Source organism: Mustela lutreola, chromosome 1 (genome assembly GCF_030435805.1).
Source record: "Mustela lutreola isolate mMusLut2 chromosome 1, mMusLut2.pri, whole genome shotgun sequence".
NCBI classification, from domain to species: domain Eukaryota; kingdom Metazoa; phylum Chordata; class Mammalia; order Carnivora; family Mustelidae; genus Mustela; species Mustela lutreola.
The window spans coordinates 138,194,071-138,214,773 of NC_081290.1; the positions used below are offsets into that span (position 1 = coordinate 138,194,071).

At 37.4% G+C, this 20,703-nt stretch overlaps 1 protein-coding gene across 1 annotated transcript in view; it reads left to right on the forward strand.

Moving 5' to 3' along the window:
* The first annotated feature begins 843 nt into the window (after positions 1-843).
* LOC131825540 (DNA-directed RNA polymerases I, II, and III subunit RPABC1-like) overlaps positions 844-20,703 on the forward strand; it is a 129,861-nt gene continuing 110,001 nt past the window's right edge. The window contains exon 1 of the mRNA XM_059165041.1: positions 844-961. Coding sequence (XP_059021024.1) covers positions 844-961 — 118 coding nt within the window. The remainder of the gene's footprint in view (positions 962-20,703) is intronic.

The following is a 20,703-nucleotide window of genomic DNA, read 5'->3' on the forward strand; positions in this document are numbered from 1 at the left end:
ACTCTATCCCATGATGGCTGAAAAGTCACCCTGCTTGTGGACGTGGAATATAAGGGAGAGCGCATGGCCACTTTTATAAACAAAGGAGCACAGTCCTCCTTTTTTTAAAAACTTATATTTTTTATTTGAGAGACAGAAAGAGAGTGGTGGGACAGGAAGAGAAAGAGGGAGAGAGAGAGAAACCTCAAGTATACTCCCTGCTTAAGCATAGAGCCCCACACAAGATTCGATCCCAGGACCCTGAGATGGTGACCTGAGCCTAGAGCTAGCTGCCTAACCAACTGAGCCACCCCACCCAGGTGCCACAAACACAGTCCTCCTTCTTAATCAGCTTTCAACGTTCTTCCTTGGATATTTTTTTAGCCAAATCCAGAGTACATGAGATCTGTTTTCTATCTTCCTAGTTATTGTATACAATTGTTTTGACAATTGCTTTATAACTATGTAATACTCACATTTCCCTAGCCTCTAAGAACAATTTCTTCACTGTGTCTTAAACTTTGCTAAAAATTTCTTCTCCATTTTTCCAGCCTCAACTGGCTCCTCAGTTCAAAGTTTTTTATTATTGCAATTACCCATTTCAGGAACCAGTTCCTATACCCCTTATCTATTGTTATGTAACAGACTGTACAAACAATAGTAACTTAAAAAATATGTATATTATTTATAAATATTGCTCACATGTTTATGTATCACATGGTTGTACTAATCTGAGTTAAGCTCTGCTAGTCTCAGCTGGGACTCTGTCATGTGCTGTGGTCACATGACAGGTAGGCTGGGGACTGTCTGTCCAAGAAAAGCCACATTCACATGCCTGTTGACTGGCTGGTTGGTAGTGGGGCAATGGTGGAGGTGGTGCCATATGATCCATATCATGCAGACCCTATTCATAAGGTGGTAGCAGAGTTCCAAGTAAAGCAATCAAAGCACAAAGGTCTTTGGAAGCTTAGACTCCAAGGAGGTAAATCTTCAGTTCTGCCACATTCTATTAATAAAAGGAAGTGACAGTGTCAGATCAGATTCACAGGAGAATCAATTATACTTTACCTTTTGGTGAGAACTGTGAAGTCTTTATTCAAAGGGTGAATACTAAGATGTGAAGAGTCAGGTCTATTTTTATAAGCTGACTATTGCTAAGATTACCAACATTTGGAAATTCAATTGCCATAAACGTTTACTTTATAGCTATTTCTTTTTTTTGTCATTATTTTGTCATTATTTTTTGTGTTTGGTTGTTTGTTTATTTTGTTGGTTTTCCTTTTTGTATTTGAGTATAGTTAACATGGTGCTACATTAATTTCAGGTCTACAGCATAATGATTCAACTTCTCTATACATTATGTTCATGCTACCATCTGTCACCATACAACATTATTAAAGCATTACTGATTATATTCCTTATGCTGTCCCTTTTATTACAGTGACTTATTCATTCCAAAACTGGAAGCAGTGTCTGTTTTAATGAATAAGTTTTTAAAACGTTTTATAGTTAATGCTCAACTTGTCATTTAGGATTTGAGAATAAAACCTAATGGGTTTTAGATAGTCCAAATTTTGTCATGAAGTTGAAATTAAAAGTAGGCACTCGGGGCACCTGGGTGGCTCGGTGGGTTAAGCCTCTACCTTGGACTTAGGTCATGATCTCAGGGTCCTGGGATCCAGCCCCGCATTGGGCTCTCTGCTTGGCGGGGACCCTGCTTCCCCCTCTCTCTCTGCCTGCCTCTCTGCCTACTTGTGATCTTTCTCTCTCTCTCTGTCAAATAAATAAATCTTTAAAAATAAATAAATAAATAATAAAAATAAAAGTAGGCACTCAAGAACAATATTCAAAACGTGAACTCAAAAGACAAGAGTGATAATATAAAAAAAATATTTTTTATCTTCTTTTTTGGGTGACCTTAAAGAAGTCAGAATTTGTTCAAAATATATGATGTAGTGAAATTAAGTATTATTAGTATTTCTCTTCAAAACTAACAAACTATCATGATCATTATTAGAACAAACTGATCATATATAGAAATGAATAGTCTAGATCTGGGAAACATACCCTTTATTTTGGATTTTATCGTTGGACCAGAGAGGAAAGGAGGTCCTTGCTCTATCAGTTACTCTCGGACATGGTCAGTCCTATGGCAGAATGTGTAGTGAGAACTTTGGTCAGTTTCAGAGTCCCTCCATCCTGGCATCAAGATTTTTATCTGTGGCCTACCGAAGATAGGATATGGAAGTGGAGAGTTCCTTTTTTAAGTACAGGAGGATACAAGGCAAACTCCTGACTCTGGCAGACAGCTTTGTTTCAGATAATTGGTCTTCTCTGCTGCCCTCAAAAGGTTGCACATCAATACCTCTGAGATAAATAAATAAAATTAATTAATTAATTAATTAATAAGCGAGCTTTCTCCCAAATTGTGCAGTGAGGCAGGGATGAAACTTAGTGGATCATAGAGGAGTCATCTGGGAAGAGTAGAGGACAACAGCCTTCTATCACCAGTCAGTAACAGAGGGGCCTGGAAAACTGCAAGTTTCCCAACAGAGACGACATGTCAAAAAAGAACTAGAATCAATCATCAAAGTTTTTGCAGTTCTTGAGTGTTAAAATTTCTTGGGACGCAATCTCAAGAGAAGAATAGTTTTGCTGGGGATGCAAAATTATACCACATATATTTTAAAGATTAAAACAGTAATGACTTTTTTTTTATAGATCCCAAGGAGGCGCAGTGGGTCATATCAGTAAAAATAGATAATGGAATATTTGACACTAAAGTCATTTTCTTGTCTGCAAGTCTCTCATTCCTAAATGGGAATGCCAAGTGGAAGAAGAATGAAGTAAACACAATAGTCTATCAACAGTGAGTGCAAGACAAGATACAAACACCTAAACAGCTAGGAATACTTTGAAATATGAAAACTTTACCTCATGATATTATACTTATTTAATAAAACAATTTGCATGTAAATTTTTTAAAAATAATCCATAATTTGCTATTAACTGAAATACCAAGATGAGTTCAAAGTAAGTACCCTTCCCATAATGACACATAATGCCAAATTAAGCACCCTCCTCCAGGGTCAGACATCATAATACAATTTGCTTTTCCCTGCCCAGAGCAGAACTTGGTCTGAAAAACGTTGTTGTCCAAGATTGCTTACACTGTAAAAATTGAGCAAGAAAATAGAGTTAAACTTTGTGGGCAGCAATTATTCTTGCTGTCAGCAGGAGCAAAATTTACCACCAAAGGAAAATCTGAGGAGTCAAATGTACTGTCATGTAGAAGTCAAACAGCCCTCCTGAGTTTTTCTCAGATTCCTAATAAAAGTCTTTGGCAAGAACTGCTATAGTGTATGGTTTAATGAATGTAGGTGAAAACAGATCCAAGTAGCAGCTTTTGTGTAAGAATGGAGTATTATTATTCTGTATAGAAATCCAGCTTGGGGGAGCCGTGAGGACTCATCTATTCCTGAGCTATACTTCTGGGATATCTACTCCCTTCCAGACACATTTTGAGGGGAGACATGGCATCCTACTGACTCCTGCATGCCATATATCTGTGTGTGTGTGTGTGTGTGTGTGTGTGTGTGTGTGTGTGTGTGTGACCTATAACTATATGCTAGCCATTTACCTTCTGTCACACCTATTAATGAGGGGACTACCTTTCTTTTGAACTAAATTCCTCTCTAGCCACATATCTTTGGTATATTCAGTCTTTCTTCTCAATTTCTACATCCTTAGTAGCTGCCGCACAGGGAACTAGGAAGATGTAAGGAAGAACGTCTACTGATCAACAACTAAGCCAGCTTATCAGCAATGATAATGGTAGGAGATGTCCTAGCAGCTACTTCTAGCTGGGCGCTTTCCGCCTCAAGATGGCTACCTGGCAATATGGTCATTCGCTTTGCATCCTCACTCATACTGTAGTTCTCACCTTCAGAAGTCAGAAACTGTCCTATTTCTAAGCAGTGAATGCCACAGATTCTCCATGGAAGGATATCCCCTTACACCTTTCAAAAAGCATGAAAACTGTGGCTTTTATACAAAAGTGTGTCAATTCTCTTATTAAGAAGAGGTATTTGCCTTATTTTCCTGAAGCTGGAGATTTTGTTGGCATACCATTTCTTTCTAATTTAATTTTGCTCTTTGCACTTTATGACTAGGTGCAGCAAATACACAGAGTTCATGGGGCACAGGCTACACTCAAATTAAAATCTGTTATTATTCAGCGCACATCAGTGGTGCTCATTTGGAGACTATCCCATATACACTTTAGAAGGTTTGGCATTTGCTAAAGAAGACTTCAGTCAGCAGGGGCAGGAAGCAGACACTACAGAAAGCCCCAGATGAAGAAGCATCTGAAGTAGCAGGGAGGGACTAACAGGCACTAAGTGAGGGGACTGGGGATGGTGCAGCCCCTGCGTTTGCCTTGAGAGACAAGATTCCAAGGGACTGTCAAAGACAGATAAGCACGCATGCATGGAATTCAATTTGTGCTGGTCCAGAAGTCAGTGGGTGCAGTGAATGACACCCCGTAAGAGCATCCTTGAATAGTTTGGAAATTAAACCTCCCTTTCAGACCCTCTGATAAATAGCAGGCAGGGCAGCTCTGCTATGGAAAAAAGGAGGAAGAATACAAAGTGTGGGATCTCGAGGGAAGCTTCTATTTTGGGCATAAATTCATTCAATAAATGAAGTCAGGACACTGAATTATAACTACTAGAAAACCTGTCTTGGGCCAGGGTGATGCCACCAATGCTCTAGTTATTGCAGTTTGGGAAGCCAGGAAGTGACGCCCTCAGAAGGAGCAGGCAAGTGCCTGTTTAGATAAAGGAATTCTGAAGGATTAGACATGCACAAGTGCTCTGAGTACTCTAGTTTCCTGCAAGTAAAATAATCCTCCTCCCATTTTCTCCCCACCCCAACCCACCACCAGCCTTCCTGCTGGGAACAGGAAATAGTTGCATTTTGGCCACTAAGAATGCTCCCACTGTATTCCCTCACTGATGCATACATAGAATATTAAAGACAGGACAAATTATAGCAATTATACAGCTTCCTGCCCCAAAGGAATTTGTGTTCTTCTTAGGATGATAATATAGTACAATGAGCCTCATCTCTGGATCCTCTGGGACCGGGACAAGTCTCCAATCCCAACAGGCTAGATCAAGTCAGACTCCTAGCCGAGCCACGTTCTCTGTCTGTCACTGTTCTTACGTCTCCCTGAACTTTCCCTTCTCTCCCCACTGTCTCTAACCAACCCAAACTCCTCCTTCAGTTTCGACCTTAAATCCTCCAGAGCCCTTTTGTGATTCCTTTAATTAGAATAAGACGTGCGCCCTCCCTTAACCGCGCAAATATTCATCTGTGTCCTACTCCTACCATAGTATCGACTGCATTATATTCTATTTCCAAGACTACTTCTCTGTAAACCATCCCCTAGATTATACATCTGGTAGCTGAAGGGACCACATTAATCTTGTTCACTATAACATTGGAGAAAACAGATTTGCACCTGGCATATAGTGCGAATTCTGAAATAATCTGTGCCTAAATGAATTAAAATTATGATAAAGAGCTTAAAATGTTTTTTTTTTTCTATTTGAGTAATATCAGTAGTTGACTATTTTCAAATGTCCAGAGAAGTAGTAAAGATTCATTCATTCCAGTTGTCCCAAGAGAGGAAAAAAGGATTGTGATACCAATAAACCAAAACAAGGTGCTTGTCATGATCTTCATCATCTCTTCCCGCCTTCTTGCACTAACCAGCAAACAGTCCTTCCTTTCATCTGCTCTCTGTCTCATACACCTGCCTGACCCATCCTCCGTTCTGTAGATAGAGTGGTCTTCCTAAAACAGAAACCTGAACATATTCCTCTCTACCTAACATCCTTCACTGGTCATCTAACTCAAATCTACAAGAGAGATTTGAAACTACTCCATGCAGAACACAAGTTCTTGTACTATTTGTGCCCTGCACACCTTTCAGCCTCTTCTGTTATCAATCAAAATTTACACTCCAGCAAGGCCAGACACTTCTTGTATTGCTCTGACCTATTACAAATAAATAAAAGTACAATAAAGTCAAATAAAATAAAGGAAAAGAGCAGGCATAATGTGGAGTTACATCTTTACCAAAACTATAAACTCTGCCACCAAAGCAAAAGTACAAGAAATTATACTCCTTCTTTCCATATTCTTCTCAATTTATAGGCAGTCCTAAAGTTGATCTTTTTCTCACTTTTAAGGCTACTCGATGTTCATTTCACACTTATGTCATCTCCGTAGGATCTCTTAAAATTTACTTCAGCTGTGCAGAATGTTAGTCAAGGAAGAAGTCAGTGTTTAGTGCTTCAGTCTCCAGTATACGAGGGATTAACCTAATTTAAAGGATGAAGAATTCACAGCACAGTCTTTGCATATAATTAACTGAGTTAGACTGTGCATGGCCAGAAGGTTGCAACCCTTCTCTATAAGCAACAGTTTGTCCTGTATTCACGGGACTGACAACCTGCATTCCACAGGCTCTGCTAGCGTACAGATCCTATTTGCACCTTGATTGCATACCTCCAGTAGAGAACATAATAAAGAGCATTGCTTTGTGCAATTGCTATATATTTCAATCTAAAAGACACTGAAATAAAAAGCTACCCAGAATCGTCATGTCTCAATGTTTAGAGAATTGCATACATTTTGTGAAATGATGCACAATGGAAAAAGACCAGCCACTGGTAATGCAGATTTGAATCAAAGGTGCGCATGATGTATAAAGGCATTACTTCTAACTACATTAGGTAAATATTGCCAAATAATGCAGATGTGCCCCAGATGTGCTGCTAGAGGATTTCTTCACCTTCTACATAAAAGCTGTTTATTTCTAAGGGTGTCTTACTGACTTAGGTTGCAGTTATCATGACAACAACAAATAGATCTTGTTAAATGAGACCCTTACATTATTTCAGTTTAAATTTAGCCATTACATTCTAAAACATACTAAATTATCAATAATTTTAAGAAATGAATACTTCTCCCACTTGACATTCTATCTTCCACTTAACATATTCAAATATCCCTTTTAATATTATGTCAAGTATACTAGAACTTAGCTTATTTCAGATCCCTTTTCAACTAATTTATATGAACTGGAGATCCCCATATAAGAAGTCCAAAGGCAGATAATGATTTTCATAAGTTCAAATTTAAAGATTAATTTTTTTCCTCCCTCTATAAGACAAGCTCAAACGTCAACACATCCACATATCGTTTGCTTTACATTGAGCTGTTTGCTTGGTATTTACAAATTCAATTACTTTTCAGTAGCATCAAACAAGATTTCATTCTGCAACTCTGAATTTCCTTTCTGCTGCTTTTTGCTTTGCTTGTTTAAAAAAAAATAATCTTCCAGTTTTTGGTGATCTATCAGCAGGTTTCATCCTCATCAAGGGTGAACCAAATACTCATCCAAGAGGTGAAGAGCAGTCCGGCTTCATACTTTGAATCTAGTTAAGATGAGATAAACACTGTGTCATCATTTTTATGCCAAAGATAACGTTTAGTTTATGACAGATATGAAACACAATTATCCTCTTTACAGTTTATTTTTACCAAGCACCTGAATCTAGATTTTCTTAAAAATTAAGATTTCTGGGGCACCTCGAAGGCTCAGTGGGTTAAGCCTTAAGCCTCTGCCTTCGGCCAAGTCATGATCTCAGGGTCCTGGGATGGAGCCCTGTGTCTGGTTCTCTTTTCAGCAGGGAGCCTGCTTCCCCCATCTCCCTCTGCTTGCTACTCTGCCTACTTGTGATCTCTCTTTCTCTCTCTGTCAAATAAACAAATAATGAATTAATTTTAAAAAATTAACTCTTCTTAACCTCCAATCTCTTCCCCTCCCCCACTTTATATCATATTTTATGCTTATTATATTCACAGAATGCATATATGTAAAAATCACCCTTTCTCTCATTTTTAAAGAAAAGATACCTGGGTCATTGCTTCAATCTGAAAGTGAATTTTTGCATCCATTGCTTGTCATTGGTCACAAAGCAAATATAATGAAAGGAGAGAAGAGGGATAGATTAACTCAAGGCACATTTAGAATAGCAACTCATCCATGTTTGAGTTCTCTCACGATTATGTCTGTGTATCAGTCAGTGTTCTCCAGAAAAACAGAAGCAAACCTCCTACATATGGGACTTATTAGCTTACCTGATTATCAAAGCTGAGAAGTCCTACAAGGAGCTGCCATCTTCAAGCTGAATAACCAGGAAAGCTGATGGTATACTTCAGTCAGAGTCTGAAACCCTAAGAAAAGAGAAGCCAGGTATCTGAGGGTAAGGAAAAAAATATATGTCCCAGCTCAAACAGAGAACATACCTGCCTTTCCTCCACCATTTTTTTTTCCTACTCAGGACCTCAAAAGATAGGGTGATGCCCACTTTCACTGGTAAGAACAATCTTCTTTTCTCACCAGTGAAAGTGGGCATCACCCTATCTTTTGAGATCCTGAGTAGTCAACCTATTAAATGCTAAGCTCCTCCAGAAACATCCACACAAATATACTTAGTGATAATGTTTTACCACCTCTCTGGCCAGTATATCCATTAACCCAGTCAGGTTGACACATAAAGCTAACCATCACGGTGTACCTTTGTAGGGTTTTCCTATAATTGAGGCTACTATTATTTCAGAAATGCCGAAGTTGAGTATCTTCAAACAAATGGATACTGATGGGAAATGCAGAGACTTAACAGCATCATTTCTAAACCACCTCTCTTAATGCTTGTGGAACATTAGCCATGTATACTGGGCCACTCTATGACAGTAGCAATGCACTCAATGGCCAAGGAACAAAGATTAAACTAGGAATAAAGCTATTCTTTCTTCCAGATGAAGTTAAAACAAAACAAAACAAACAAAAAAACACTTTTTAAGTGGCCTATATTTTGTGGTCCAGTCCATCATGCATCCCTTTTGTATTACTCTTTCTATGAACTTAACTGACAAAAACTTGGTACCGTGATATCAGTGTGTTAACAAAATAGTAACCTCTAACACTTATACTTGGTATTACCCTTCCACAAATATTACTTCAATTGATTTTCTTAACAACCTTATAGGCGATACCGATATGTATTTAGAACTGTGGCTATGGGATCAGAAAGGTTAAAAAAACTTTAGAACACTCACGTTATTAACTGGCTGAATCATAGACAAACTTGGGTGTTCTGACTCCATATCACATGATTTTTCCACTCTGTTACTATTATCCCACTATAAGCATTGTGACTATACCATTTCCTGTAGGATACAGTCCTGCCTTTTCCTTATTTAGTTCTTCTGAATATACCTTGTTCTTATAGTAGTATCTGTTTTTAGGTTGTAGGAGATTTTGATCCATGGGTTCTGACTTACATTTAATCACATTTCTGCATGCTTTCCTAGCCTCAATGATTAATTATTTCTATGCCCGACACCACCAGAGCCAGCCACCCAGAAATTTTGAATATGAAGCTCTGCAGCCTATTTAATAATGGTAGTCTGCCTCAGGTGGTACATTGTAAGGACAGTAGGATTCTTTATTTCCCTTGTTAACTTCAGGAGGATAGCAATTGGGAAAATGTTATGTAATTATGCTCCTTTCTGCCTTAGAAACAAATTTTTCTTTGAGATGTCTGAGATAACTGGCTGATTATTTGCCTGTGGGTCCTAGAATTACATTTTATAGAGGTAGAAGCAGATACTTTAAAAAAAATTTTTTTTTTCAAGTTTCAGACATGTTTATTGGAGGATTGGGCAGGTCTGCTAGCAGATGCAGGTGATGCTTCCAGCTGGTGAGGCTACGTGATGAGCCCTTCCCAGTGCCAGGAATCCTCAGGCTAAGTTGGATGCACTGTCCCCATGCCCAGCTGTCTACAGCAGTACAGGAAAAAGAACCTGCTGCATGAAGCTGGAGGTAGTGATGGCAGAGCAAAGCGGTGACTGAAAGTGGCTCTTGACTCCCCTCTCCAGGACTCAGTGGTTTGTGTGCCTTGCACAAAACTTCAGCTGGTGACATTTTTCTTTTCTTTTTTTCTTTCTTTCTTTCTTTTTTTTTTTTTTTTTTTTTTTTGCCTTATGTCTTTTTGTTATTAAAATGGTTTTCTTTTGTCCTTCTTGCATTAAATTATAAACAGTTTGAGACCAGTGACTCTGGTAAATTGCATTAAATTTCTAATTCTCTGTTGCAGTTTGAAATTCTTTCACTGCCCATCCCTAACCCTAGATAGGGGTATAGTTCCTCACACCTTGATTTGGCCATGGCACTTATTTTTGCCGATAGGATGTCAGCAGATGTAAAGCAAGCAGAGGTTTGAAAATTTCTCACTCAACATGGCTTCCGTCTCTTGACTCACTGCCATCATTATGCTCACTGGTCACACAAGGAGATAAATACATGAAGCATAGCTCAACCTTCCCTGCTGAGCCCAAACTAGATCAGCCAAGCCCTAGACAACCCTCAGATCTGTGATTAAATTAATCCTTGTTTAAAGCCACTGAGTTTTGGGTTGGTTTTCTAGGAAACCTTTTTTGTGGCATTGGCCAACTGGCACATACTGTCTTTTTTACTATTCTGCCACAGTTTAAAAAATGAATATACCACCATTACTAAGAGAAATGTTGATTATGTTGAGTTTCACACTTTGATAAAACATTATATATTATATAATATCCACTGTAATGCTGAATTAATTATCTTGATTTAATAATAAGGGAACTAAGACTCAAAAGTATGGCACTCTTTGCAAAACTAGAAAGAGAATAAGATGGAATTATTATCTCAGAATGAAACCTTTTACAATATGTTGTCTCTGGTTTGAAGTTGATTTGCCAAAATCTAGGATTCTGCTAGCCAACTAGCCCATTATAAACAACACCATAAAATGCATAAGTATAATAAATCCATTAGAATATTAATCTCACTCTTAGGATTCATGATCCTAAATTGAATCATACCTGCAATTATGATATAATAAGCTTTACAGATAGGTGGATTACTGTCATATTTTCCATTTCTATTCCCACTAATTATAAACATAAGAGTGACTCAGCAGTAATGCATTTATAGCTGTCAAAAAGTCATCAATATTGATACCATGACTTAAAAATCTAGCTATATATAATTAAACTTTAATTTCCATGTTCTCTAATTCATTTATATTTAAGTCAGCAGAAATTTCTAATTTCCCAGGTATTATAGTCTCAAAATTTTCATATATACCTACATATATGAGTGAGAGAGAGATTAAGAGAGAAAGAGAGTTATATGTATTTTATGAATCAATGACAAATTCAGATTAAGAAGCTTCAAGAAAAAATTAAAAATGATAAAGGAGGATATGCCTGATTTGAATTTTGGTATTTTTCATTACTGAAAGCATTTCACATATAAAGGGCAAGAATAAATTTCTATGATACATTGGAAGATTTCTTGAATACAGTTTACTGTCTGTCATGAAGATTTTAAAATTCAAATGGATCCCTAGATTACATAATTTTGAATTTCCTAAAAATCCAGCAGTATAATTCATGAGAATAGCTTTTCTCTAGAAATTTCCATGGCTCTTTGTTAATCACTGGCAAACAGTTTTTAGGCATATATATAGAGAGAAAGATACATGTAGATATATAAATCTTTTTTTATTGGTCTAGGCACTTGGTTATTTTTCTCTTTTCTTTTCAAAAAATATAAGGCAAAAGTCTTAAAGGTACATTTCTAAAACACATGAACTATTTATATTGATTGAAGACCCTAAAGCTGATAAAGCTATAAGCATAGGAGGCTGTGACTTCATTTTTTTTTGTTTGTTTGTTTGTTTGTTTGTTTTTTAAGATTTATTTAGTTATTTGAGAGACAGAGAGAGCATGAGCAGGAGGAGCAAAGCAAGAAGAGAGAGAATCTCAAGCAGATTCCATGCTGAGTGTGGAGCCTGATTGACATGGTGCTCAATCTCATAACTCTGAGATCACAGCCCTGAGCTGAAACCAGGAGTCAGATGCTTAAACTAGTGAACCACCCAGGTGATCCAGGAAGCTGTGACTTTGAAGCAGTTCATCAGATCTAGATTTGCAGTCAGTAAATTTATATGGTTCCACATCAATGATGGAAACAGGGCCTTAGGAAAGTCTCTGTGGTGTCTTGTTAACACTCAGAATATAGTTCCCTTCACTTCCTTGCCCTGTGCTGTTCTTTCTCCTCCTCTTGTCCCCAAAACTATTCCAGTAAAACAATCAGGAGAAATGGATACTTGTGATACTCACAGCAAAGTCCTTGTGTCAGGCGCTATAATAGAAGCCTTCTCATTTTCTAGAGCAGGGCTTCTTAATTCATGGACAGAGAATTCATGTCCAAGGAGAATTCACAGATCTCAGGTCTGTAAACCCTTAAAGTTATATGTGGAATTATAAGTGTGGTGTGTATATATGTATCAAGGGATCTCAGGTCTGTAAACCCTTAAAGCTATATGTGGCATTTTAAGTGTGGTGTGTATATATATTTACAATGGAACATTACTCAGCCATAAAAAAAGAATGAAATCTTGACATTTGTAATGATATGGATGGAGCTAGAGAGCTTTATGCTAAGTGAAATAAGTTAGAGAAAGAAAAATACCATATGAATTCACTCATATATAGAATTCAAGAGACAAACAAATGAACAAAAAGAGGGGTGGAGAGAGAGGCAAACGAAAAAATATATTCTTAACTATAAAAAACAAACTGGGAGGAGAGGCGAGATGCAGAGAAGTAGGAGACCCTGTTTCAACCAGTCCCCTGAAGTGAGCTAAATATCTACCAGAACACTCTGAACACTCGTGAAATCAGCCTGAGATATAAGATTATACACTTCTGGATCTCTATAGGGGCAAGAGATCATCCGTGGAGATGACTAGATCGTGGTTGATATATTCAGCTGTACATCCCCTCACCATCTCTCACCAAAATGACTAAGAGGAAGAACACCCAACAGAGGAAAAATTCAGAGACTGCGACCTCTGCCACAGAACTATTGGATATGGACATAAACAGTACATTGGAAATGAAATTCAGGGTAAAAGTTGTCCAGGCAATGGTTAGGTTGAAGAAGATCATTAGAGGCAAAATAGAATCTCTAAGGGTGAAAGTGAGTGCTAATCTGGCCAAAATAAAAAAAAAATGCTATTAATGAGATCCAATCTAATCTAAATACTCTTAACAGCTAGGGTAACCAAGGTAGAAGATCAAATTAGTGATCTAGAAGACAAACTGATAGAAAAGCAGGATCAGGAGGAGGCCTGGAACAAACAACTTAGAAGCCATGGAAACAGAAGTAGGCAAATAAATGGTATAAAATAAATAAATAACCAGGGAAGTAAATTCTAACATCAGAATAATTGGAATCCCTGAAGGGGTGGAAAAGAGAGAAGACTAGAAGATATAGTTTAACAAATACTGGATGAAAATTTACCTAATCCAGGGAATGGAACAAGTGTTCATGTCCTAGAGGCAGAAAGGGCATCTCCCAAGATCAATGAGTCTAGAAAGACATCCAGACACTTAATTATAAAATTCATGAATCATAATTTCATACAAGATGTTTTAAGGGAAGCTAGGGGGAAAAGTTTCCTTACATACAAAGGAAAGACCATCAGAATAACATCAGACCTGTCCACAGAAACCTGGCAAGCCAGAAAGGGCTGGCAAGACATATTCAGGGCACTAAATGAGAAGAATGTGCAGCCAAGAATACTTTATCGAGGAAGGCTGACATTCAAAATGGATGAAGAGATAAAGAGCTTCCAAGACTGGCAAGGTTTAAAAGATTATATGACCACCAAGCTGTCACTAAAAAAAAATACTAAGGGGTATTCTATAAAAGAAGGAAGAACCCAAGAGTGACATAGACCAGAAAGGTACAGAGACAATGTATAGAAACGAGGACTTCACAGGAAACATGATGTCAATAAAAACATATCTTTCAATAATCACTCTCAACATGAATGGCCTAAATGCTCCCATAAAAAGGCACAGGGTTGCAAACTGGATAAAACAACAGAACCCATCCATATGTTGTCTACAAGAGACACATTTGGAACCTAAAGATACATCCAGACTGAAAGTGAAGGGATGGAGAAGCATCTTTCATGCCAACAGGCCTCAAAAGAAAGATGGGGTAGAAATTCTCGTATCAGATAAATTAGATTTTAAGCTAAAGACTGTAGTCAGAGATACAGAAGGACACTAGACAATTCTTATAGGGTCTATCCACCAACATCTAACAATTGTAAATATTTATGCCCCCAACATGGGAGCAGCCAACTACGTAAGTTGACAGTTAAACAAAATAAAGACTCATTCTGATATGAATACATTAAGAGTAGGGGATGTGAACATGCCATTCTCAGATATAGACAGATCATCCAAGCAGAAAATCAATAAAGAAACAAGAGCTTTAAATGACACACTGGACCAGTTGGACCTCATAGATATATACAGAACATTACACCCCAAAACAACAGAATACTCATTCTTCTCAAGCACACTTGGAACTTTCTCCAGAATAGACAACATACTGGGTCACAAATCAGGGCACAATTGATACCAAAAGGTTGAGATTATTCCTTGCACACTTTCAGACCAAAATGCTTTGAAACTAAACTCAACCACAAGAAAAAGTTTGGAAGGAATTCAAATACTTGGAAACTAAAGTCCATCTGGCTAAAGAATGTTTGGATCAACCAGGAAATCGAAGAAGAACTTAAATAATTTTTGGAAACCAATGAGAATGAAGACACATTTGTCCAAATCCTATGGGATACAGCAAAGGCAGTCCTAAATGGAAAATACATAGCCATCGAAGCCTCATTCAAAAAAAACTGAAAATCCAGAATATACCAATTCTCTTTATACCTTAAAGAACTGGAAAATCAACAATATATTAAGCCAACCTCACACACAAGAAGTGAAATAATTAAGATTAGAGCTGAGATCAATGATTTAGAAACAAGAGATATAGTAGAACACATCAACAAAACTAGAAGCTGTTTTTTTGAAAGAATCAATAAGATCGATGAACCACTGGCCAAACTAATTCAAAAGAAAAGAGAGCGGTGCCTGGGTGGCTCAGTGGGTTAAGCCTCTGCCTTTGGCTCAGGTCATGATCTCAGGGTCCTGGGATTGAGCCCCGTATCGGGCTCTCTACTCAGCAGGGAGCCTGCTTCCTCCCCCTCTCTCCCTCTGCCTGCTTCTCTGCCTACTTGTGATCTCTGTGTGTCAAATAAATAAGTAAATTTAAAAAAAAAAAAAGAAAAGAAAAGAGAGAGGACCCAAATTAATAAAATTATGAGTGAAAGGGGAGAGATCGAGACTAATATAAAGGAAATAAAAACAATCATCAGAAATTATTATCAACAGTTGCATGCCAGCAAGTTAAGCAACCTAGAAGAAACGGATCCATTTCTTGGAAACGTATAAACTTCCATGACTGAAATAGGAAAAAATTGACAACCTGAATGGACCAATATCTAGTAACGAGATTGAAGCAGTGATCAAAAAACAAGAGTCCAGGACCTGATGGATTCCCTGGAGAATTCAACCAAACATTCAAAGAATAAATAATACCTATTCTCCTGAAGCTGTTTCAAAGAATAAAACAGAAGGAAAACTTCCAGATTCTTTTCATGAAGCCAGCATAACCCTGATCCCCAAACCAGGCAACAGCGCCACCAAAAAGGAGAATTTCAGACCAATATCCTTGATGAATATGGATGCTAAGATTCTCAACAAGATCCTAGCTAATAGGATCCAACAGTACATTAAAAAGATTATCCACCATGACCAGGTGGGATTTATCCATGGGACGCAAGGTGGTTCAACATTTGCAAATCAATCAATGTGATAGAACAAATCAGTAAGAGAAGAGAGAAGAACCACATGGTCCTCTCAATTGATGGAGAAAAAAAAAAAAAAAAAACACACATTTGACAAGATACAGCATCCATTCCTGAATAAAAACGGGATAGAGGGAACATTCATCAACTTCATAAAAGCTATCTATGAAAAACTCACAGCAAATGACATCCTCAATGGGGAAAAGCTGACAGCCTTCCCTTTGATATCAGGAACATGACAAGGATGTCCACTCTTGCCACTGTTAATCAACATAGTACTAGAAGTTCTAGCAACAGCAATCAGACAACAAAAAGAAATAAAATGCATTCAAATTGGCAAAGAAGACATCAAACTCTCTTCACAGAGGACATAACTTTATATAAAAAACCCAAAAGACTCCACCCCCAAACTACTAGAACTCATACAGCAATTTAGTAATGTGACAGGATACAAAATCAATGTACAAAAATCAGTTGCTTTCTTTTACACTAGCAGTGAAAATATAGAAAGGGAAATTAGAGAATCAATTCCATTTATTATAGCACCAAGAACCATAAGATAACTGGGAATAAACCTAACCAAAAAAGTAAATGATCTGTACTCGAGGAACTACAGAACACTCATAAAAGAAATTGAAGAGGACACAAAAAGATGGAAAAGCATCCCATGCTCATGGATCAGAATAATAAACATTGTTAAAAAGTCGATGCTGCCCAGAACAATCTGTACATCCAATGCCATCCCAACCAAAATTCCACCAACATTTTTCAAAGAGCTGGAACAAACAATCCTAAAATTTCTATGGAACCAGAAGAGACTCTGAATTGCTAAGAAAATGTTGAAAAAGAAAAACGAATCTGACAACATCACATTGCCTGATTTCAAGCTTTACTACAAAGCTATGAACACCAAGACAGCATGGTACTGGCACAAAAACAGACACATAGACCAAGAGAACAGAGTAGAGAGTCCGGATATGGACCCTCAGTGCTATGGTCAACTAATTTTTGACAAAGAAGGAAAAAATATACAGTGGAAAAAAGACAGTCTCTTCAATAAATGGTGCTGGGAAAATTGTACAGCTATGTATAGAAGAATGAAACTGGACCTTTCTTTCACACCATACACAAAGATAAACTCGAAATAGACAAAAGACCACAATGTGAGGCAGGAATCTATCAAAATCCTAGAGGAAAACATAAGCAGTAACCTCTTCAACATTGGCCACAGCAACTTCTTCCAAGACATGCTTCCAAAGGCAAAAGAAACGAAAGTGAAAATGAACTTTTGGGACTTCATCAAGATTAAAAGCTTCTGCACAGCAAAGGAAGCAGTCAACAAAACAAAGTGGCAACCCACAGAATGGGAGAAGATATTCACAAATGACACTACAGACAAAGGGCTGATATCCAAGATCTATAAAGAGCTTCTCAAACTCAACACCTAAAAAACAGGTAGTCATGTCAAAAAATGGGCAGAAGACATAAACAGACATTACTCTAAAGAAGACATAGAAATGACTAATAGACCCATGAAAAAGTGCTCATCACTAGCAATCAGGGAAAGTCAAATCAAAACTGAGATACCAAATCAACACTGAGATACCACCTTCCACCAGTTAGAATGGCCAAAATCAGTTGGAGAGGATGTAGAAGAAGGGGAACCCTCTTACACTGTTGGTGGGAATGCAAGTTGGTGCAGCCACTTTGGAGAATAGTGTGGAGATTCCTCAAAAAATTAAAAATAGAGCTACCCTATGACCCTGCAATTGCACTACTGGGTATTTACCACAAAGATACAGATGTAGTGAAAAGAAGGGCCATCTGTACCCCAATGTACATAGCAGCAATGACCACCACTGCCAAACTGTGGAAAGAGCTGAGATGCCCTTCAACAGATGAATGGATAGAGAAGATGTGGCCCATATATACAATGGAATATTATGCAGCCATCAGAAAGGATGAATCCCCAACTTTTGAATCAACATGGACAGGACTGGAGGCGATTATGCTGAGTGAAATAAGCCAAGCAGAGAGAGTCAATTATCATATGGTTTCACTTATTTGTGGAGCATAAGGAATAACATGAAGGATATTGGGAAAAGGAAAGGAAAAGTAAATTGGGGGAAATTGGAGGGGGCAACAAACCATGAAAGACTATGGACTCTGAGAAACAAACTGAGAGGTTTGGAAGGGAGGGGCTGGGGGATATGGGTGAGCCTGTTGGTGTGTATTAAGTAGGGCACGTATTAATTACATGGACCACTGGGTGTGGTGCATAATCAATGAATCTTGGAACACTGAAAAAAATTAAATTAAGATGTTAAAAAAAAAAAAAAAAGAACAAACTGATGGCCACCAGATGGGAGGTGGCTGGGTGGACAGGGGAAATAGGTGATGGGGAATAAGGAGGACAGTTGTGATGAGTACTTCGTGGTGTACAGAAATGTTGAATCACTGAAACTAACGTCACACTGCATGTTAACTAACTGAATTTAAATAAAAACTTAAAAAAATAAATGTGATAAAATTATTAAAGTCATTATTGCATAAATAAAGAACATAAGTAAATATGTACTTTGCCTCATGCAAAATATAGCAAAACCCAAAAATAATTTCCCAGGTAATATAAAGATGTAAAAATCTCTCTTGTATTTTTAAGGCATCTATACTTGCACACAAAGTTTGGTTTCTAACTCCTGTGGATTTAAGAAAGTCAAGAATCTTTGAAATACCAGGGTGGACTTTGAACTAAATCTATTCTCTGGCTCAAAGCATCAAACTGAAGTATCTCCAAGGGAGGTCTGCAGTGGAATCTACAATTAACCTACTTACAAGATCATTAATGTCATGCTATAATGAAATATTTGAGCATATTATAGCTATTTTTAAAAAGTTTCTAAAATCATGCTATGGATGCAGAAAGAGAAGTAAATTGAAATTTAATTTTCCTCTACTTTTAGAACTATTTTAATTATCAGGTTGGAAACCTGCACCAATTGAATCCCCATTCATTAGGGACATGAATTTTCAGGACTCCCCTAAACTTAACATGTACAAATAAAACCTTTTTGCTGGGAAGCCCTTGGAAGTATTATTTCACAGATGGAAAATAACTGGAGCAATGTGAGTAGGCAATGTAAAAGTGGTCATTTTTAGGCAGATATTGAACTAACTCACCCTGCAGATTCTTGGATTTCATTTCCCCCATCACCTGCAGAGTCTACATGTTCCATGCAGCTCTCAGGAGATGCTGAAGACTAGATTGACAGAGAAAGACAGGTGACCAGTCATTAAGGCAAAGCTGCTCACACACTGTGGCTATGAGTCTGCACTGATGTGGACTAGGTCGTGTTTCGCTAAGTGAAATAAAACACTACATGAGACACTTTTCCATCTGATTCACAGCTTCTTTCCTTCACCAACCTTTTCTCTTTCATACAAAATCTGATGAAGGACTGCTTCCAAAATGCATAAGGAAACCCTACGAGTCAATTTTTAAAAATCAAGCAACCCTTGAGCACATGGGTGGCTCAGTTGGTTAAGCGTCCAACTCTTGATTTCAGCTCAGATCTTGATCTCAGGGTCATGAGTTCAAGCCCCATTTGGGGCTCCATGCCAAGTGTGGAGCTACTTTAAAAAAAAAAAAAAAAAAAAAGCCAAGCAACCCAATTTAAGAAGCGGAGAGAAATATTTGAACAGTCACTTCACAAAAGAGTTTACCGAAGTGTGCGGTAAGAAAATTAAATCATCATCGAGAATACAAATTAAAGCCAGAAGTACATTCTACTACAATCTCATCCAAATGATACAATCTCATCCAAATGACAAAAACAAATCTGGAAAAAATAAGAAGCAACCGCATCTTTCAAGCAACATGCTTGATAAACCATTTTGAAAATCTCCTTAACAATTTCTAATAAAGTTGAATATAATATACATCCTATCATCAAATGATTGCATTATTAAATATATACCCAACAGTAACTAATATAGATTTGAACCAAGAGACACATGTAAGAATGTTTTTAGCGACGTTATTTACAACTCAAAACTAGAAACAACCAATATGCCCATCCAAAAAATACAAAATTATACAGTGATAAATTGTTGAAATGTGCCACCACACTGATGAATTTCATGTGCATGGTGCAGACACAAAAACATCCAGACCCCAAATATTATGTACTTTTTTCTTCTGCTTTAATGAGGTATAGTTGACAAATAAAATTGTAATATGTTTAAAGTACACAATGTGATGATTTGATATACATTGTGAAATGACTCCTACAGTTGACTTAATGAAAACATCCATCACCTCACATATTTACTTTTATGAGAACTCTTAAGTTCTACTTTTAGCCAATTGCAACTGTACAATACAGTATGATTAATTATAGTCACTGTGTTATACATTAGATCCTCAGGCTTTATCTTATAATTAAAAGTTTGCACCCTTTTACCAAACTCTTCCTATTTTCCTCACCCCCTAACCTTTGAAAACCGCCATTATACTCTCCTTGCTTCTATGAGTTTGATTTGATTTTTTGGTTTGTTTATTTTTGATTCCACATGTAAGTGATACTGTGCAGTATTTGCCTTTTCTGTCTGCATTACTTCACCTGGTATAATTTCTTCTAGGTTCATTCACATTGTTGCTAATGGCAGGATTTTCTTCTTTTTTAAAGCTGGATAATATTCAATCATTCCATAATAATATTCCATATATATGTATATGGCTTTTGTCTATCCATTCATCTGGTTGATGGAGACTTAGGTTGTTGCCATACCTTGGTTTTTGTGAATAATG